This window comes from Tarenaya hassleriana, unplaced genomic scaffold (assembly GCF_000463585.1).
Source record: "Tarenaya hassleriana unplaced genomic scaffold, ASM46358v1 Cleome2, whole genome shotgun sequence".
Taxonomy (NCBI): Eukaryota; Viridiplantae; Streptophyta; class Magnoliopsida; order Brassicales; family Cleomaceae; genus Tarenaya; species Tarenaya hassleriana.
In genome coordinates, this window is record NW_010965372.1 from 7,902,128 (window position 1) to 7,923,440 (window position 21,313).

The window sequence follows — 21,313 nt, forward strand, 5'->3', positions numbered from 1 at the left end:
TTTTATTAAATTAACAAAATTTATACAACATTTTCTTACAGCAATTATAAAACAATATATATATATATATATATGGTTTTAATTTATAACGAGACCTAATTTGGTCAACTGTTGTAAATCAATATGTTGAACATTCATATACTTTGTAGTAGGTAATAATAATAGTGTATCGGATACCATTTTGTTTGTATTTTTTCTCGTCTATACACTTTGCATTTTGTTATACAAATTTGACTATTTAAAGTATTTGTAATTTCTAGAAAGTTAAACGTTGGAAAATTTTAAGAAACAAATTGGAAAAAAAACCATTGGTAGAAATATAAGAATATTACATAATTTTTAAAAGTTATAATTATTTTTAAAAATATATTATTCTCTTTGTACGAATCAAATAAAATCTATCATCATATATTTCGAAAATAAAATGGTATTTTAAGGATCACTATTATCTTTTCCTAATAATTTTTATATATTTCGGTAAATTATTAACAAGTTCATGCAATGTCGATATATATGGAGGAGATTAGTTGACGTGGACTCGTTAAACATGTTTCAGTCGCTCCAACTGTCGTCTACGTTGACTTTAATAATCTGTCTTTGAACGTCTGTTTTCAATGTATTTACAAGCCGAGACTAATTATTCACCCATTGATTTTTTTAATAGTATGTTTTGACACTCCACATATAAAATGTTCCGTCAATTTTATATTGGAAATAAATTTAAGAAAATACAGAAAAATCGGTTTTTTAATTGCGAGAATGTTTTTTTTTGGGACTAAATCTATATGTATATGTTATATCACAGCGAATGATATACAAAAAAACCCGTATATATGATATAATATATATATGGTATATATAGACTAGTAGGGGTGGTGGTCGTTTCCCTTCGGTACTTTATAACGGAATCACACTGAACCAAAAAATACGGTACGATTCTCAAACCGAATCATCCCAATTTTTAAATAGTATTTTTTTAAAATCGAACCGAATTTTTAAAAAACTCCAAAAACCCAAAATTTATTAAAAAAATCTAATTTTTAATAAAAACCGAACCGAATATAAAATAATAATCAATTGATAAATATTTTTATAAAACCGAACAATTTTCGAAGCGAATACCGAAACGTCCACGCCCCTATAGACTAGTATGTACGAAACCTATGCTAAATCCCGTATGCACACAATAACCATTCTGATCAGATCGTTTCCTCGCATGAAACTTCACTTGAAGAACCAATACAGAGCAAACATTCATTTTCGATGTTAATGGTTGCGAATTCACAGATGTTGCCGCAAAACCCATCATCCTATTCTGTAGTTCTTGGATTCCCCATGAAACTTGTAACAGGAAATCCGAAAATCAACCGTACGTTAGGGAATAAAGATTACCAGTAATAGAAAAGCTGGATTCACATACTTTAAAATGGCATTTTCCAAAAAAAAAAAAAGGAGGGAGAGAGATGTTCCCGAAACTATGGAGGGACATCCAATATTTTAGGGATAGACAAAAGGGGTCGGAAACTGCTTCAGTTTTTAGATTCTGTCTGGATTTTAGGTTTCTCATCTTCAACGGTTAAAAAGTGTTTAACCGTTAAATCTCCATTGGAACTGAGAAACCTCTAATGGTCTTTCCACTGATTAAATAGTGGAAATGTTCCTTTCGTTTACCTCCAACCATTCTTCTTCTCATTCTTTGCTTTTCTTACAAGAAATCTTAGGGTGTACTCTCGTGCCATGAGTTGTACATCTTGATTAGAGTTATTTGGGTTCCCCTTTGATCGTGAACCCTAAACCATTGATCAAACCATGTACATAGAATTCTGTCACAGTGTTAGGACATAAATCTGGTCAAAATCCGAGGTTCTTATGAGTTTCTTCGGGGAGAAGTTATCGATAAAAGCAATGTTAGCCTTCTCAAAGACTGTTGGATTGATCCAATCTCGGGTTAGCCGTTTGGTATTCATCAGAAACTACCAGAAACAACCTATTCAAGTTGTCTGGAAGAAACCCGAGATCGGATGGACAAAGCTAAACTTCGACGGCTCCAGCATAGGAAGAGAAGGGCAAGCCAGCATCGGAGGGATATTCAGAAACCACAAAGCCGAGTTTCTTCTCGGATACTCAGAATCCATAGGGAAAGCCACGAGCTCCATGGCTGAATTCGCCGCTCTGAAGAGAGGATTAGAGTTAGTTCTTGAAAATGGGTGGACGGATCTTTGGCTTGAAGGAGATGCTAAAACCCTAGTCGACATTATCACCAAGAGAGGAAATGTTAGATGCCACGAGACGAAAAGGCATGCAGATTACATCAATGTGGTGATACCCGAGCTAAACAACTGTGTATTGAGTCATATATACAGAGAAGGGAACAGAGCTGCTGATCAATTAGCCAAGTTAGGGCATGAACTTGGTAAACCACAAGTTTGGAGGCTTAAGCCACCGAATGAAGTCTTAGAGATCATGCATGAAGATGCAGAGGGAAAGATTGTCCTCAGAAAGAGATGAATCCAATCTTCATCTTCTTGATGGTTTTGTATAGTTTCACGTCAATATTTGGTGTTTGGCAATTGTACATATGATTTATATTGTATATATACGTAAATGAAACATGTAAATATAGATTCTTACAAGGACAAAACCAAGTAATATATGAATACTAGAGACTGGTTTGTTTCTATTCCCTGTTATAGTTTACATAATGTATAAAGCTTACATGAAATTTCAAGGACCTGTATTAGAGCATTTCGACATTAAACCACTGATTATAGAAGATATGTTTCCGCATTAAGTTTAAAGTTAATTACTTTTCCATATCAGTTCCTAGAGGAAAGGGTTACGACATGAGCAAATCGATTAAATCATAAAGATCATGCAAATTATATATAGAAATTTACCAATGACAAATGATACTTAACTGTGCGATCAAAACCCTAATACCCTGGTAAATGTGTTCATGCCCCTCAATGCACAAGAGGAAGAATGCATGAATTCCGCATTGGTTAGAATCAGTACCTGTGGTTATTTCAACGGAATGGTTGAATCTGAAGACGTGAGTAGGCGGATTTCCTTCACTGCTTCACTGATTTTGTGGATTGCCATTTTCTTTACCTGGATTTTGAACCAATGGTTTGCATGTAAACAAAACACTTCTCTGTTCTATGCCTTTTCTATTAAACTCGGAAGTTGAAGGATTTTTTTTGTTTACCTCGATCATATTTCCTCTTGATTTATGGTGTTGGGGAAGGAGACAGAGCTTATCCACTGTTTGGATAGATTCGGTAACGTGTTCAGGCGAGAAAAAGCTCAGAACCACATCGACACAAGACTGGCATGAATGTGGGGAAGATGCATCAGAAGAGAATAAAAACTTGTCATTATATAATCAGTGGAACACTTTGTTCCATAATCCATGAGATGAAATAAGAAAAGCGGAAGAAAATGACATATCGAGTCTCGTGGTGTTGCAAAAATAGTACCTTAACTTTCCTTATTTGATATGGACATCCAGCAGAGATGATGACTGCTTCCTTCATGTGTTGTTCGAAAGTCGAGTATGTTATTAAGTTATGTATCGAAGTAAGGTGGGTTTCTAGAAACGAGGATGATTCTTACCAAACTCATCCTTAAGCCTTGCCTTGTGAGTATGCATCAAGATAGTAGCTGTGATCAAGTAATGGATGATTCACCTGCAAGAAGTCAATAAACATGGGAAAACATCAACTCTTCCCTCTTGTAAGAATATTAAATTGAAGTTCCAGACACTCTTGCTTCTACTGGAATATCTACGTTCTATCTCATGTGAGTGCTTCTTAAGATACTCCACTAATTTCGGAACATCTTGACTCGGGAAGATGTCCCATTGAGCACCGTAGGATCTGCCTAAATCTCTTTCTTCACATGAATGATCACAGCTTTCTCTTCGTCGTCCCCCTTGAATCTGCCAGAGTCGTAATCTGACTGATCCTCCTCCCCATCATATCTTTCAGGTGCAAACCCAAATTGTTTCTTTTGCTCTAACAAATCTATCGATACTTACTGCTTTATCATTCATTGTCCCGGATGCATCCCTTTCCTTATCGACCACATGATCTTGAGTCTTTTTCCTTTTCAAAAGTTTTCTTATCCTACAAATCTGCTTTGCGGATACAGGGATATCTGTGGCATGGAACAGAATATCAACCTGCCGCAACAAATCAAATCAACAAGACAATTACAAGTAGCTCTAAAAAGTTGGAGAGCAAATTCAACAAAACGATCTGACCATTCGGATATATTGGTTTCGGGAATTGTATAATTTTGGTTGTCTAAGAGCTCTAAACCCATAATTCTCAAATGAAAGATACCAATTATATAGGAATGAGTTAAAAGCTTGACAATATGTATGATGAGACCACACTATATAAACTTAAGCAAGTTAAGGAAATCTATACTGAACTAGAAAGCTTTTTAAGTAAACATACCTTATCACAAAACTCAAAACCTAACTTTTCCACATAACCTGGCTGTACAAACTCCTCACCACTCCTGTAGTAAATATTCAGACACTTCAGCATAATGAGCAGGGAACTGTTCTTCAAACAACCAAGATGAAACCCAACCCTGCAGCTTCAGTTTCTCTTGACATGTATCTTAGCATTTCCTCTCAAAGATCCCAAAAAAATGGCTTTACTGCAATATCTACCTGTCATTGTAAGAAAGATGCTATTTACAGAGTAGATATAGTCCAAGATAAAAGGAAAAAATAACAACTAAAATAGAACTTAAACAATCAGAAAAGAATACTAACAGGCACAAGCCACCAACCTCAAACCAGTCCAAGCATTCTGTAGTTTTATCTGCTTCATCATTCTGAGATTTGCTCTTACTGTACTGAAAATGGGCACAGAACATGGCTACTGGATCCCAGTCCAAGTCGGACACACTCTTTTGCGTTCCCTGAACTATTACTGGTTGACCGTGACTCCACTGCGTCTGAAAGTGTTCAAGATTGTTGTGGTTAAATTCTATCATGGTGGAGCAATACAAAAAGTTTCCATAAGCATCTTCCCTTCTAGCCGCTTCTTTCAAGTGCTTGATCTTTTCAGATTGATTTCCCATTCCAAGACAAAACGAACAGCCTGAGGATTTATCTCTAGCTTGTTTGTCAAAGTAAGAGGGTCGTTACAACACCCAGTTACTTCCCTGTCTGTACATGGGTAAAAAAATCAGACAATGCCACTGTTATTTGCATCATCCCTAATGGACACCATTGGAACCAGAAAAGGAAATGTCTGAGAAATAGTTTAGTTATGGATATCGTTGCACTAAACAAGCAAACTAACTTAAGAAACATTAATCACAGAAAGCCAGCCAGACTAGAGAATTCATAAAAAAAAACTATCCACACCTTTCGTTTCTGCCTCTCTTTCCAGTTCAGCTTTGTGTTCTGCGTTGATTTGTTTGAGTACTGGAAGAAGCATGCATATCAGATAATGCAGATGCAAAACTCTGTCGATTTCGCTCATTGTACAAAACACGTAACATTTACATGTTAGACTTAAGGCTTATCAGACACTCAGACCTTACATTCGGTGACTCCAGACATAGTGACTGAGCAGGCCTTGCACCTACATGATCCTCGGCATATAGGGCATTCTCTCTCAACTTCTTCTCTCGATCCAGCATATCTGAATCAGTATAACCCAAGCATCAATGGATGCCTTTTTTAACTGAGCAACAATCAGTACAAGACCCCTTAGCATTTTGGAAAATCTACGAATCCTAAAGAAAAATCTATGACTGCCGTAAAAGAACAATAAATTCAATTATAACGCTAGATGCAAACGCAGAAACCTAATGATATTACCATCGAAAGAGAACAACTTTCACGAGCAAAAACAGTAATCTACATCAATCAAAGCAACATAAACGATCATGGCTATGTCCAGCGGAAACAAAATAAGCCAAACACGGCAAAGTAAGCGAAGATACCTTTTTCCTATGCAATCTAAGCAAAAGAATTCTCTTTTACAACTTAAGCAACAGATCAAATTTCCAAATCTCTGGCTCCCACACCAATGACACCTCTTCTTTTTCTTCTCCTTCATCACGTTAAGCAAGTTGTCCTTGAAAGGCATCCCCTTTATATCAATCACAGGAAACCCGAACAATTAATACAATTACAATGAAGTTCTAAGTTTCGACATTTACAAGAATTGGGAATAAAAATGGGAAACACTAATGGCGCATACCACCATGAATTTTGGATCAATAAAGAAACGATTTAAACTTATACCTGCATAATGCCAACAGGAAATGGCTGAATGTTCTTGGACCTAAATCTTCTCCTGCTTACTGAAATTGATTCCACGCCCACTTTTACATCACACTGAGAAGCTGCATTGCTCGTGCTTGGAGAAGATGAAGAAATTGCCATAACGCCATTATGAAGAACCCTCGTCAGCTCTTCTTCAGAACCCTCGAAATCATCGAATTCTCCACTACTTTCCTATTTTTCTTATTATTCCTCTTGTTCGGCTTCTTCATCTTCTCCATTTCTTTCTTCAACGGCATCCTTAAAAAAAAAAAACCTCCAACTGGACATCCCCTCTCTTTAACTTCATCTTCCTCACAGCCTCGTCCACGGCCTCGGCCTCTCCCATAACTCGCTTCCTTTTCGACATTTTCCTCGAATTCTCCGATCTTTGAGTCCTAACTCCGCCGTTTGAATCTTTCCCCGAAGATTCTCCGACCTTCAGCGACTCCGGAACTTTCTGTCTCCGTTGCCTCAAATTGAGCTGCAAGTGGTGAATTTCGCACATATTCTTCTCCACCGCCGCCAGTCTCTTGCACCGCCATTTCCGGCCGTCGGAGCGGCTGCATCGGAGAGCGTCGGGCACAACCTCCTTCTCCGGAATTAACAGACGGCAAGACACACCGGGAAAACTCAGTTCCAGCGAAACCACCGGCGAAATCACGGAGAAACTAGTGAAGCTGAACGCGGCTCTTCTTCTGGTCCTTCGAGGGAAAGAATGGTTTTTTTCAAAATTGGATAACGTAAAAAGTCAACAATAACGAGAAAGAAGAAAGAAAGAGTGGAAAACGAGGTAATTATAGGGAGAAATAGAGGAGGTTTTGGTAATTTAAAAAACAGCAAGCAATCACAAAGAAGATCTTTCTTCAGTTTTCAGTTACATTCCTCGGCGTTTTTTTTCCTTTTTCCTTTTTATTTTTTTTCCTTCCCCCCTTCTAATCTATGGGCTGCAAAAAAAATCCTTATATTATTACCACATTTCTTTTTATTTTGTGACAAAAAAAAAACAAAACAAAACATGTCATATTATATTATCACCATCCGAAAATTATAGACGTAAAATGTATCATGGATAATATAGAAAATTCCTTTTTTTAATTAGCAAAATGCGTAGTTATTTTGCCTGTTATATTGTTTTGGCAACTGTTATATATTTAAAGTGCATTACTATATGTAAAATAAAATAATATAAATGCTCAAAATAAAACCCGTTGGTAATGCAACTGTTGTGTGTGTGTATATATATATATATATATATGGTTGATAATATATAGTTGATCAAATTAATTTTCTTAATTGATTATATATATCGCTTGGACACATGGACGGGCGCCCGAACGTAATCACATCTTAAAAGAATAATAAAAAATAAAAACCATATAATAAATAACAACATTAGGCTATAAATATTAATCAAGCAAGTATCGAGCAACACGTACGTTATATTTGCATGCATATGATTACGAACCAACATTACACAGAGGAGGAGCTTAGGGATTTTTGTGCATAGATAGATGATTGATTAAATTATGAAGAATTTATCTTTTTACAGAATCTACGTATTTTATTTTATCTATATTTTTATTATTAAGAATTATACTAAAAATTAAAGATGTACATATTTTTTTCCATTTCTTTATTAGTAAAAAACTTTCAATGTATATTTAAATTTACTCGGCAGTACGTTAGTAAAATGATTACAAACATTAATCTTTAATATTAAAAAAAAAAATCTGAAAAATAAAAAATCTCTTTTTAGTGGATAATAGCAAAACGATCCAACTATCCACCAATTAAAAATGCTTCATTTTGCATTATTTTCAATTTTATGTTTATTTATTTATTGGATGGATCATTTAACAGAACAACATCGACACGATGGAAAAAAAACCGTCTATATCCACCAACGCGTCCCGAACCTTCGTCCATGACCGGATCGACAGGGGCCCACCAGCCCCAGGTTTGACCGTCTGAGCCGGTTGTTTCTCCCAAACCCTGTGGCTCACTTCTTCCGCTGCTCTCCCTTTATAAGAGCAAAAACTCGCTCCGGAATCGATGAATGGATAGAAGGAAGAAACTCAACAACCGTGCAGATGAACAGATCGATAAACCAGTTGGTCGGAATCGGAAAGACAGCGAAGGAGCAGACGATCAAGAGCGGCGGAGGTGACGCGACGCTGAGATCATCGTCTCCGCCGTGTTCAGTCGGTTCTTCGTCGGTTCGGAGGATTTCCGGGGGTCTAGAGACGAGCGGATTCGGTGCGGCGGCGAGCGAGAGGCTGAGACAAGCGGAGGAGTCTCTCCGGACAGTTATGTTCCTGAGCTGTTGGGGATCCTGTTAATAGAGAAAAAAAAACGTATCACAGTTGCTGTTTTTTTTTTAAAAAAAAAAATTTGTGCGCGTGTGAATATTTTCTTCTTCTTCGTGAACTCCTACGTGTTGATTTCGTTCTGAAGAATATATGTATAATAGAAATGCTTTCTTTTTTAGGTTTCACCATTTTCGAATCTGAAATAAGCTTCTTTTTTTTTGTTACAATTGCATGTAGCATAATATTTACAGCGGAAAATGGGTAAATAATATTTTACTGAATATAATAAAGTCCAACATAACTTCCAACAAGGCTTAATTTACATATCCACTCAACTCCACTGCGATGACAATCACTTCCGTTGCATATATATACATATACATGTGTGTATATATATATGAACGTTAACCATAGTCAAACCGGGCGTTAACCCAACCAATCAAATCCACTTCTCTCTCCCTCTCGGAGTGAAATGGCCGTGACGGAGGAGAAGCCGGCATCCGACGGCGGATGTTGGGGTTTCTTCAAGATGCCGTTCCGTCATTCCGGCGGCACCAGCAGCTCCGCCTTCACCCTTCCTTCTCCGTCTGGAGCTTCTGCTTCTGCATCTTCTAGTGTCGAGTCAGAATCGGCATGCCACTCCTTCAGTGTCGCAAAGTCGTTTCTCCCCACGAAGCGCCGGTTGAAGCTTGATCCGGCGACTAAGCTCTATTTCCCTTGTGAGTTTCTTGAAATCTCACCTGATCGCATCGCTTTTGCTCTTTGACTTTGTTTTCTCTGATCTGACTTTGTTCTTAGGCCATCAATTTTGTTGGAATTGGAAGTTCTGCGTTATTGAGCTGATGCGGGTTCTTTGTTAAGACAACATTTTGATCCATTATTTCTGGAACTACTAATTTTACAAGTAGAAATGGACATGTTACGAACACCACTAAAACCCTTCTGATTTTGGATTCAAGCTCTCTGAGGTGAAAGAATTTGGTAGATTCTTCTCAAATATTTGGGCAAGATGTAAGATTTTTCCCTAGTTGATTCATATTTTGAGAATGATCTTGTTCTTCATCTGGGGATTATGAGTGATGTTTTCCTTATTTGGAATCTGCCTCTGCCTTTAGCTGGAACTTGGAAGATTGATCATTGCTTGCAACTGAGGATTATCTGGTCATAAGTAGGTGTCTTTCTTGGGTGTTCAAATTCCTTTAATATTGTTCGTTTCAGGTTTCTGAAAATGAGTACTGAATCATTTCTGTCCAGTTAGAATTTTAAAGAGCACTGAACCATTTCTACACTTTGTCTGAAGATGAGCCGGTAAGAATACAAGCAAATCTCATGTGGCTTTTAAGGTTCATTCTGAATCTAAATGACTTTACCCTCAATTCCAATTGTGAAGTTTATGTGAATTCCTTCCTTGGACTAAACGGGTGTGCAAGTTTTGCACAAATTTCTTTAGTATTCTGATCTGGAAATGGTCTTCATTTGGTTTCTTCAGTTTCAAACAACCGCACCAAAGAGTTGCTTCATGCGGCCACCTGGTGCTATTCTTGCTCCTGGGGAGACGATTATTGCAACTGGTATCTGCTTTTATGTTTTTCCCATCTGCATTACGTATTCTTCGTGATCAGGCTATTTTGCACATGAGGATTTTGTTTATGTTTCTTACTGAAACTTTGTAGTCTTCAAATTTGCCGAGCCTCCTGAGAGCAGTGAAAAGGATATGGATCAAAGGGGCAGGGTGAATGAAGTTCAAAATCATGAGCCTGAAGGTGAAAGGCCCCATGGACCATGTGCCTGAGCTGGTACGGCGATCCCTTTTTGTTTTTTATTTCTTGGTCAGGAGATCCGGCATGAACTTCATGGCTAGCATAGCTGGCCCTAATCCGCTCCTCCATGCTATTAATTCTGTGATGTGGTGACATATATCTGCTTGCTAAGAAACTGGAGGAAGAAGGTCAGACTCTGAAGGGTATATATAGTGTATGCAAATGTTCCTTAATTTGAGATTAAAGGGAAATTCATCGAGCAGCTCATAGCCTAGATCGCCACATTTCATGGTGTTGCAATCGAGTGAGTTACAATAATTTCGTTCTCAATGCAGTATTACCTCTTTTTGTTTGCCATCTTTCAATGGGTGGACGTTTCTTGTAGCAACGTAAAGAGAAGGCATACGTCATACGTGGGATGGGATATTGGACATAATGTTTCATAGGTATAGTATATATTTATAGATAGAACGAAATCGAATTGACGCAGATGCTGAAGTTGAGGCACGCAAGAGACGGCCGGAAGATGCTTCTGGTCCAAAGATGATAGTAGGAGGGCTTGCAGTTGATAAAGACAGCGTAAAGATGTATATGTTTTTTCAATCATATAAAATACGGGTTCTGTAATTGATACGAATACGATCAATAGTATACAAGCCTCTCAGTAGGAATAAATAATAATCTTAAAAAAAGGGAACATTTCTTTCATTGTCGTTTGTCATGCATTTTTTTTGTTATTACTGAACGTAGGACCGGAAAACAAAACTTCTCCGTAGGAATTTGGGAAAACTGAGTATCGTAAAACCCCGTGAAGCAAAAGCAAAACAAAACTGAGACGGTGAAGGTGTTTGCAGAAACATGGGACTTGGCTAGGAAGGATTTCTCTAGATGCGACTCGAATCCCTACCGAAGATGAATCGCCTCATCCAGTCCGACACCACCAGCACTCTCGTCCGCCAACTCACTTGCTTACTGTGTAATACCACCATTATTATCATCATCAACACGTTTGATGTATAAAGGTAAAAGTATTTGACCAAAAGACGTTACCTGGCGTAGACAGAGTACCACAGCCACTGGCTGGTCTGTCCTATCGAAACCCAATCTCCCGGAAGCTGTGCCGCCGTCTGCTCCCCTCCTAGTGGCGCAAATTGCCCGAGATGTCGATACCTGTAATTATAAATCCACATCGATAACTATCGAGATATATTTTGTATAACTGGGGGGGACTAGATATAGAGTCAGAGACCGAGAGCATGTTAAAGTATGAGTTGCACCTGAAGGGACGGAAACGATGACGCCCTTCTCCCCTGATCCTTATGGGACCTTGAGGATTGTTCTCGCATTCGTCCATTCGGTTGAAGCATGTTGCTAGGTACGAACCTTGCTGAGCAGCTACCTGTCATTATTGTTACACCAAAACACACATATTTGCATGTGGGTAAAACTGTTTCTCCGAAGATGGAGTGTTTTTAAAATGAAGTGACTCTCTCACCTGTGCTGTGGCAGGAAGAAACTTCACTTCCGAGTCGACCTGCGAGAGAGCCGACTTGAATTCCTCAATGTTCAATTCGATGGGCTTCTTGGAACCATCGTCAGCTTGGGCTTGTTTCAGAAGATCGGCTATGTCTCGCATGCGCTTGCTCTTCAGGTAGAGCTCCACCTGCGGGTATCTGACACATATGTCATCTATCACTCCTTGGAATTCTTTTACGGTTAGCGTCCCGGAATTGTCCTTGTCCGCTTTCTTGAAAATGGCGGAAACGTCTTCCTGAAAAAAAAACCGCAAAAGGAAAACGTGATACTCTTCAACAGTTGAACCGCTGCTACATCAAAATTTGATTTTTTTTTTATGATGTTATTCTACCGAATGCAAATGGAGATTTTCTACACAGAAGGGACAATGTTTAGTTACCATGACTTTGCGCTGGTTAATTGTCGCACAATCACCAAGGGCGTATATATTGTCACATCCTTCCACCCGAAGCCATTCATCAGTTGCCAAAGCACGTCTGTTGCCCTGCAATTACAAAAACAAATTGCTAAAACACATTTTGCAAGTAAAAACTAAGGGCCGACGTGCAAATTGCCAAACGATGCTCTCACCTGTCCAATCTGTTTCATAAATTCTCTTATCACAGGACGGGTTCCGATACCAGTTGACCAGACAATCATTCCGTAAGGAATAGAAGAAACCTCTCCGCCTTTGGTTTTGGCCGAGATTTCCTTATCGTTCACTTTGGTCACCATGGAACCCAGTTTCACGTCAATACCATCCCTTTTAAACTTTTCTTCAGCAAACTCTGTGATTCTTTTGTCAAACCTGTGAAAGAAAACCAATGTTACAAGCGCTTTCATGCAAAAAGAATCTTACAAATTAAATAAAACAGTCTAGAGGTTTAACAATCTCACATGGTCAGGATGTGGTCTGCTGCCTCCAGAAGTGTGATTCGTGCCAAACCCTTGACTCTAGGATATAGCTTGACAAGATCCTCATTGACAAAATCATGAAGCTCCGCGGCAAATTCAACACCTGTTGGTCCACCACCAACAACCACAAAATGTAGGATTCTCTTTCTCTCTTCGTCACTTAGTTCGGGTATATTCGCCTTCTCAAAGGAATCGATGACATTTCTACGGATTCCCTGGGCATCTTCAACTTCCTGAAAATACCAGTCCATTTTCTTAGAGGCCCATCAAGATGGAAATTTTACACGTCGTTAATATGATTCAGCAGTTTATCTACTACATCCACATACGAACCAGCATTGCGTCAAATGTCATATATCAGGTGGAGCAAGACAATGAACTAAGATTGAAGAGAAACTTACTTTCAGGAAATGACAGTTCTCTTCCACCCCTGGAATGTTGAATGTGTTAGACTGAGCTCCAGTTGCAATTACAAGGTAGTCATAGTCAACTGAAAATTCCTTCTTTCCGTTTGAATCAAGGCCTTGCTTAGATCGACAGTAAACTTTCTTGCTCTGTGGATCGATTTTGAAACATTCTGCCTCCAAGTAAGACATATCAATGCTTTTCTGCTCGCCAGGAAAGGAAACAGTGTGCATATTAGTACTTCGTCAATCAAAACAATGCTGCAAGTAGGTGAGTGAAGCATATCAATGGTACAAAACAAACATTGCCCACAGAAAATTTCTGAGAAAGAAATCATGCTGTAGTAAAAGACCGGAATTAACCGACATATCCAGTCGATGATCTATGTTTCACAGAAATAGAACAGAGCACTGTCCTACGCTGAAAGGAAAAAGAACACAGCTAATTGGACTAAGTCATTATATGAGTGTCACAAGAGCACAATTACCTTTCTACCGATGTTGCGGATGGGTTCGACAATACTGCGAGCTTCAACAGTTCCACAGGTAACACTTGGTAGCAGGGGAGTGAATGCAAAGTAGTTCCGAGGCGATATAACCTGAACCTCATATGAGGCATTATTCAGATTCTTCAAGAAACTGGTTCCAGCCCATCCAGTTCCGAGAAGCAGTACTTTTTTCTTCCTTGTTCCAGTTTCAACCGGAGCAACACCATTCGTGCCATAGGAGGCATTCGCTTCAGAATAGGCAATAAGTCCTCCACCACTGTAAGAAATGACATGAAAATCATATAACAGACAAGTAAACATCCGCTTGAAACTGATGCTTCAGATTTAAAGCCAGTCATCTATTTGTCTGATAGAAGGATTTATCTCCACAATGTAGATTGTAAAGAAATCGAAACATGTAGCAGTGGAAAAAAAAACAGAGATCAGGAGAAATCGGTTGAATAACTTTTCGACGAAAAATAGCTTTGGACCTCATCAGGTAAATAAGATTAAATTTCGTATCAGAATCAATGTGAGTCAGATCCGGACAAGCAACCATCACAAAATCCCAATCATACACGAAACATGATAGCTCAAAAGGAGATATGTAAATGTGCAGGATCATCGCATAGACGTTACTCACTGAAAATGAAAACGGGTTGATAAGTTTCTTCCTAAGCAAAGTAAAGTAAGTCTACAGATTAAAAAAAAAAGGTACAGAACATAGATAGGAACGCCAAGCAAATGTAGCGTCAATAATAAGCAAAACGGCGAAAATGTTTTTTTGTACTTTTTGAAGAATGAGAGAATATGTGTTACGAAGCGTCTTCAAAGGAAATCTTAAACCATTTCACGAAAATCATGGAAAACAGAGAGAACCGAGCTTAGAATCTGATGCAGATACATACACATGTTGAATCGAACAGGAAGCTATTGAAAATCACGAACGAGACGAAAATACGTAAAAAGAAAATCAAAACAAAAGAAAACGGAGGACGACACTGGAATCAAAGGAAAAAAGAGACGAATCGAGGAAGAATGCGAAGCTTGCCTGATCGTGGAGATGACGAGAATCCTGGAGAGAGAAGGATGATCATGGAAAGCTCTGGAGAATCTCTCGTAGAAGCTGAAACTCCTCATCTTCACCTGTTTGATTGAAGCTCCTCCAAGATCTGCTTATGAAGAAGAACCTTCACTAACGCCGAGAATCCTGGAGAATGAAAATGGAAGGAAAAAAGAGGAGAGAGAGAGATCTAGAGAGAGAGAGAGAGAGAGGTGACGGTGGAAAAGTTTGCGTAGGGCGAGCGTTTTGGTTGAACACGCGTCAGGAGGGAATATACCAAGTCAAAAGGAGAAGATGTTGGAGAGCAGAACGTGAACTGCGTGTCGTTTTCTGCGGCTTGGCGGCCAAGGCAAGGCCTGCTTCCACATGCTTTTTCCTTTTTTCACAACATTTTTGTTCAATTATTTATCATATTATTACATATCATTAAATGAGAACGCCCGAAAAAGAGGGTGGAGGAGAGCGTGAACTGCGTGTCGTTTTTCTGCAACCTAATTGGCTTGGCGGGCAAGGCAATGCTTCCAATTCCATGGTATTATCATACGATACGATGCAGGCAGAGCCAGCCGTCTTTGCGAAGGGTGCAACCAAGGCCTCCACAATTTTTTTTGAAGAATTAAATATTATTATTTTAATTTTATTCTTTTCAAATAGGGTTTTACCATAACTGGACTTGATTTTCTACTATCTTTTGATTCTATGAATCTGTATCTATTATTTTACGTTATTTTCTGTACTTATAACTTTTATTTTATTTTCTATAATTGTATCTTTTACTTTACATTTTTAGTGTTGATTGATAGTTAGCATTTAATATTATGACCATTTTGTTAATGTTAAGATTTAATTTAACTTTATATGTAAATAAAAATCAAATCAAAACAATCTTTTTAAACACTCTTTTTTTTAGAAAATTACACTCTTTTTTATATCTATATATTGCAGGCATTCAAACATTAATTGTATATTCAGTTTTATTAATAGAAGAATCTCTATCGTTTTCGAAAATCAAGAGAGAGTGAACGAATTAGTATTAATCACAATATTTAACGGTTTTATTAGAACAATTAACTATTAAGATCTAACTAACAGTTTTGTTTATTTTTTTGTCCATTTATTGTCTGACTATTTATATCATTGTTTTATCATATTTAATAAATTTAAATATATAATTTTATAAAATTTAAATTTAGTTTATATATATATATATATATATATATATATATGGACGTGAGAGATATGACTTCTCTGTTTTGGGCCAATTTTTTTTATAAAGTATGAGTGGCGTGTCAATTTATTCCCGAAATCCGATTTCGGAAAATTAGCGGTTTCGGGTCTAATTTTTAAGTCCAAAAAAATTAGGTTTTCGGATCGTACTCAAATCGAGTTTCGGACTCGAGCCGGATCGACCCGAAAGCTCGAAATTTAAAAAAAGAAAAAGAAAAAAATAACATTTACAACAAAAATGAAACGGTCCGACCCGATCCGACTCAAGTCCGGAATATATAGGGCCGAACTTCGGATTTAATTACATAAATCCGAAAAAATCGACCGGTTCGAACCCGAATCCGAAACCTTCGTAAAACCAAGATTATACAAAAAAAACATCATCATAAATAAACAGACATCATCAACGTCAATCAGGTACAAGCATTAGGCAAAGCCGCCGTCAAACGATTCGAGAGATCGAGGTGGAGTTCCCCTGCTCTGCTGGTAAGACACTAAGATTGTCCAGAGAGATCGGGAAAGAGGACAGAAAACGCGGGCGCGCCTGATCGGCCAGCCGCCATGTCCGACTTTCAGCGAGTTCATCGCCATGATGAAGATACTCTGACCACACTCCCCACCAATGGAAGAAGCAGAGCTCGGCCTTCCATGGCGGCTGGAACAACCGGGCAAACCGATCTCGTTCGTGTCTGAAAACCTTTCGATGTTCGGGACCCGTGTCTTTGAACGTCGTGGTGCTCCTCTGCAAAATCCTCGTACCATTCTCTCTCTCTCTCTCTCGCGTGCGCTTATCTTTCCATAATTTGATCTCCATAGTTGGACTGGTTACAATACTCGAGAGCCATCTCAGACGAGGAAGGAATGGAGAAGAGAACGGGACACGCGCAAAAGAGACAGAAGCCGCTCTTTCTCGGCTGCATAACACACACATTACAGAGTTAAAAACCAGAGAGTAAGCTACAACAAAAGAGCCAAACATGTTCAGAGCAAGATCAAACCAATGCCAAACAGAATCACACTTGCAATCGAGAAACATAAAATCTTGACAGTGATTTTACAGGTTTTTCAAGTGAATCTGAATCCACCCAGCTCTCATAATGTAGTGTAGTGAAATGGGTTTAGATTTCTGCAATCGAGCAACCAAAACCATGCATGATAACTCCTATGAACATCAGAAGACGAAGAAGAGATCATTCAAACGAGCTCGAAGCAAACGAAACTAACCATTACCCTAATTCAGATAGTAACAAAAAACAAGCAAAAGCTGAAAAAATTTCTTCGTCTGGAGATCGTAACCCACGAACCAGGGAAAGGAAGGAGAGAGCGAGAAGAAGAAGGGTTTACTCACAAGAAGCAAAGACGCGGCTTTGTTGACGTGAAATTCTTCTCTCAGGGGATGTAGAGAGAGAGAGAGAGATGACTTTGCGTGCGGGGAAACTGTTCTTTATCATTCGCTGACGAAAGCTTCAGGCGTTAAAGTGAAATTGCAAACCGATCAGGAACACGAGGAGCGATGAATGAAGATGCGTGCACAGAAATCGATCAAACCCGAAATTCAACGAATCGGTTAGGGACATTGATTAGCCGTCTCGATACACAAAACCCTAAACGGAAAACGAAAACCAATACGATCTCTGCGAATCATAACAAAGGAGAAGAATTTGAGGGGGGAAATGGGAAAAGCTGACATGAGAAGTTGAAGCGGGAGGAGAAAGAGGAGAGCATGGGTCATGGAGGCATAGAGAGGGCCGCCATTAATGCCTCTGCTCAGAAGGATAGGGGGTCCCACGGAAGAGGAATGGCGATGCTGCGTGTTGCAGTGGCGATGATCAGAAGAAGCGCCCTGGGTCTTTGCACACCTTACCAAATCTATCTACGTTACAAATTAAAATGTTAAAAAGAAAGGTGAAAATGTCAAATCATTTTTTCTGCAATTTAAATCAAATTTCATATTCATTTTAAAAAAATCATTGACTCTAACATCTATGATTTATTTGCAAACCATAAAACAAAAATCAAATTTACTAAGAGATTTTGCAACCTTTTCAATCTATTAAGGGTTCCAACTCAAACCAAAACCAATATAGCACGTAGTCAAATCCAAAAGAAATATAATTTAAGAATCGATTATGTGTAGTGTTTATTGAATAAAAAAATCAGACTCTAATATAACTGCATAAAATGAAAATGGTTTTGAAGGCAAAACAAAACAAACAAAAAATAAGTTTAAAGACCCAAAATTTAAAAAACAAAAAACCTCAAATCCAAATTTATATAGATACCATATGGATATATATATATATACACACACACACACGTATTGTTGCATGAAACTATTAATTAGGTCCAACTCTTTAGCCAAGAACATGTAATTGAGCAAGGAAGTGCCATTACAATATAAGGGTTGATGTAATGTAATAAACACCAACCACATGCAAGTAACAAAGCCATGGAATGAAGCCATTATCCCGAAGTGGATCAGGGCGTTGACTCGGTCAAAGTCCATTTCAGTCGGATTACAGACAATAATGGGTTCCGACCAAAAGCCACGATCGGATCGCATAGAAAAACATAGATACGAGATGAAGCCGCTTCAGTCCATCTTCTTCTTGTAGGGACCGACGTGGTACGCATGCTTCTGAACGAGAGCGAATGCGACCATCTCGACGCACACCAGCACGTTCTGAATGGCTTCCTGGATCTGCTCCACCTCCAACCACACGTGCTTCGATTTGATTATTCCCATCGCCACCAAAATGTCAAGCGCCACTCCCTGCACCACCATCATCATCATCATCATCATTCATTCATTCATTCATTTCCCATTATCATCATCATCATCATTCATTCATTTCCCATTATCAAAGATCTAAGATGTTGATCCGTTATTTTCGGATATAAACCCGGTTCTATATATAACCAATGGGGTGTCAAATGAGCCGGTTCGGCTCGTCTCGGCTCAAATCGAAACGAACTAGCTTGTTTCGAGCTCATGTCGCCAGACTCAGGTAGAAAAACCTCGACTCGGCTCGGATCACTTGGTTCACGAGCTAAAAGAGTCGGTTTGCGAGTAAAAGACAAATACTATATTTTCTATTTATATTATGAAAATATATCAACATTTTAATATAGAATTTAAACATTAAATTCAATTTAGAGTTTGATCGCTCTTTGTTTTGGATGAAATTAGGATTTACGATAAAGCAATTATAATATAATTAATATTGTACACAATATCTACAGACATGAATATAAAAAAATATATAATTTAAAAAAATATATATTTCAGCTCGCGGATCAACTTGTGGCTCATCGAGCTGACTCAATATAGCTCTCGGCTATGGCGAGCTGGTTCATCAGACTCGTTTTCAAACGGGCCTTGAAAATACCGATTCACCTCGTTTAAAAACAAGGTGTTAACGAGTCAGCTCGCAGTTGGACTCGTTTTGACATCCTTACTAATACTAACCATAAGAACACCGAACTTCATTATGATCACGAGCTAAGAAAACGGGTTTTGATTGAGAATCTCCATGATATATGTGGTTCAGACTACTTCCATTGTTAGTTGAATTTGCTTGGCAATGAGAGAGACATTTTTACCTGCCAGAAGCAGAAGAAGACGATTCCTTTGATGCAGAGGAACTTTGCGAGCGGATTGTGAGGGGCAAGCTCTTTGGCGAAAACATGGTAGAAAACCACAAGGGAGTACAACGCAAGAGAAACCGAGATGTTCAGGACGATGGTGAATGTCCAGCTCAGCCACGAAGGATAGATCCCGAGGATCTGGAAAGCTATCATCAAGATGGAGCACACGGGCCGGATGATCACGAACTGCCATGTCCAGTATTTGAGGAGTTTCAGCGTTCGGTGATCCAACCGGACAACATGGGGCTGCCGACAAATGGACACATGACATGATTACAAACTCATTCAATCAAGAAGCGTATAAATCTCTCGCGAAACTTATTAGATACAAACCTGGAAAAGAGTCATTGGGAAAGAATGGTGAATTTCTCTCCCTTTGATTCCATCCGGCACAACGTTCTTGCTGATGGATATGTTCAAGTAACTATACATTAAAGCCAAGAATTTCGCAATCACCTGCAAAAAAACGAGGAGACAAGAACACGGGCTGGTTACATTCGTAGAGACAGAAAACGGACAAAAAACACAAGAACACAACGAACTCACGAGCGCCTCGTAGCATTCCTTGATGGACTCTAGAAACAGGAAGAAGGTTTCGCTTCCCTTGACATCCAGCAAACCCACGAAGGAAACGGTGGCATAGATCGGAGCCATGAGGATGATGATGAGAATGGCTTTCTGCTCCTTTGGGTTCTTCCAATGAAACAGGTGCTGAGAAACGAGCTGTATGGTGAAATGAATGGTCAGAAAGACGCATACTCCCGACCCGATCAGCGTTATCTGAGGAGGTTTCAGGTTCGTTAGGTCCATCATTCTCTCGCAATGCCACCAAATCCTGCATCCAAAGTTTTCACAAACGCTTCATTTTCATGTTTACCATCTCACAAAACGCATTCTCAACCTTTGTATCTCCACGAAGAAAGCATCAAGATAAACGTTTATGCAGCCGAGGATCTTCAGCAATGTATGTGTTTATCCTCGATTCGATTTCAATTTCATACTCAAATCATAGCATAAACATTATGCAATCGTGTTATACGATTTCACTGAACTACGTTCTTTGAGAGTTTCCAACAAGTAAATACCCAGTCTATGCCAGTGCGATCAAGAACACGAGAATCTCGAGATCAACGGATCAATCCGCATCTATATCTCTGGCAAATACAAAGACGTAAAAAGGAATCGATTGCTGGAACACGATTAGATCATCAATCAGTTGGAAAAAAAAAACCGAACACAGATCGAATCCCGCATCAGACAAGAGAAAAATGTCGTCTCTCCATTCGCAGACCAGAGTAAACAACCAAAAGCACGACAGATATCTGCAAATCTTAACAAAGAGAAAGAAAACATACTAAGAGAAGCTGACCTGAGTGAGAGAACTGCGAAGTGGAGGAATAGAGAGAGAGAGAGCGGATGAAACTCAACACGGGGTAGGTTTACTTAGCGAGATTCAAGGAGGCACAAGATCGCCATTAATGGCTACTGGGGAGAGAGATGGGTCGGGACCCACGAAGGAGATTTATGGATTATAGAAATGGTGAGGCGTTATCCCACGTGAGACGCTGTGATTGCACAAGAAAAGGGTCAAATCATACACATCTGATGCGTTCCCACGACCCGGGTGGTTAGGAAAGAACCAAACTCAGGCCCGTCTTCCGTGTCTCGCTGAACGTGTTGAACGTG

At 38.9% G+C, this 21,313-nt stretch overlaps 3 protein-coding genes, 2 long non-coding RNA genes and 1 pseudogene across 22 annotated transcripts; 1 reads left to right on the top strand and 5 right to left on the bottom strand.

The window, feature by feature from the left end:
• Positions 1 to 1,755: 1,755 nt before the first annotated feature.
• Positions 1,756 to 3,574, bottom strand: LOC104812952. The gene is made up of 4 exons (XR_771651.1): positions 3,480 to 3,574; positions 3,209 to 3,328; positions 3,016 to 3,111; positions 1,756 to 2,244 (listed from the first exon to the last, which is right to left on the bottom strand). It is a non-coding gene; the product is annotated as an uncharacterized LOC104812952 (long non-coding RNA).
• Positions 3,575 to 4,583: 1,009 nt separating this feature from the next.
• Positions 4,584 to 7,010, bottom strand: LOC104813358 (annotated as a pseudogene).
• Positions 7,011 to 8,953: 1,943 nt separating this feature from the next.
• LOC104812954 (vesicle-associated protein 4-2-like) lies at positions 8,954 to 11,073 on the top strand. 18 transcript variants are annotated; one of them, XR_002024172.1, is made up of 6 exons: positions 8,954 to 9,618; positions 9,723 to 9,775; positions 9,862 to 10,178; positions 10,281 to 10,403; positions 10,540 to 10,671; positions 10,703 to 11,073. XR_002024172.1 is itself a non-coding variant. In XM_019202519.1 (5 exons), the coding sequence occupies exons 1-4, from the start codon at positions 9,080 to 9,082 to the stop codon at positions 10,397 to 10,399; spliced, it is 456 nt and encodes a 151-aa protein (XP_019058064.1). In that variant the 5' UTR covers positions 8,962 to 9,079; the 3' UTR covers positions 10,400 to 10,403; positions 10,703 to 11,073. The 18 variants fall into 18 exon arrangements, 3 of the variants coding, with proteins under 3 accessions (XP_019058063.1, XP_019058064.1, XP_019058065.1); XR_002024173.1 differs by having other exon boundaries at positions 8,954 to 9,326; XR_002024175.1 differs by lacking the exon at positions 9,723 to 9,775 and having other exon boundaries at positions 8,954 to 9,326; positions 9,862 to 9,915; positions 10,097 to 10,178.
• On the bottom strand, positions 11,051 to 14,980 carry LOC104812953 (external alternative NAD(P)H-ubiquinone oxidoreductase B2, mitochondrial). The gene is made up of 10 exons (XM_010540387.2): positions 14,741 to 14,980; positions 13,690 to 13,966; positions 13,199 to 13,405; positions 12,780 to 13,030; positions 12,474 to 12,690; positions 12,283 to 12,387; positions 11,863 to 12,138; positions 11,645 to 11,766; positions 11,418 to 11,537; positions 11,051 to 11,339 (listed from the first exon to the last, which is right to left on the bottom strand). The coding sequence occupies exons 1-10, from the start codon at positions 14,827 to 14,829 to the stop codon at positions 11,252 to 11,254; spliced, it is 1,752 nt and encodes a 583-aa protein (XP_010538689.1). The 5' UTR covers positions 14,830 to 14,980; the 3' UTR covers positions 11,051 to 11,251.
• Positions 14,981 to 16,365: 1,385 nt separating this feature from the next.
• Positions 16,366 to 17,944, bottom strand: LOC104812955. Its single transcript, XR_771652.1, has 2 exons — positions 17,328 to 17,944; positions 16,366 to 16,893 (listed from the first exon to the last, which is right to left on the bottom strand). It is a non-coding gene; the product is annotated as an uncharacterized LOC104812955 (long non-coding RNA).
• Positions 17,945 to 18,315: 371 nt separating this feature from the next.
• Positions 18,316 to 21,243, bottom strand: LOC104812956 (transmembrane protein 184C). The gene is made up of 5 exons (XM_010540388.2): positions 20,997 to 21,243; positions 20,174 to 20,462; positions 19,961 to 20,083; positions 19,583 to 19,873; positions 18,316 to 18,752 (listed from the first exon to the last, which is right to left on the bottom strand). The coding sequence occupies exons 2-5, from the start codon at positions 20,438 to 20,440 to the stop codon at positions 18,573 to 18,575; spliced, it is 861 nt and encodes a 286-aa protein (XP_010538690.1). The 5' UTR covers positions 20,441 to 20,462; positions 20,997 to 21,243; the 3' UTR covers positions 18,316 to 18,572.
• Positions 21,244 to 21,313: the final 70 nt, after the last annotated feature.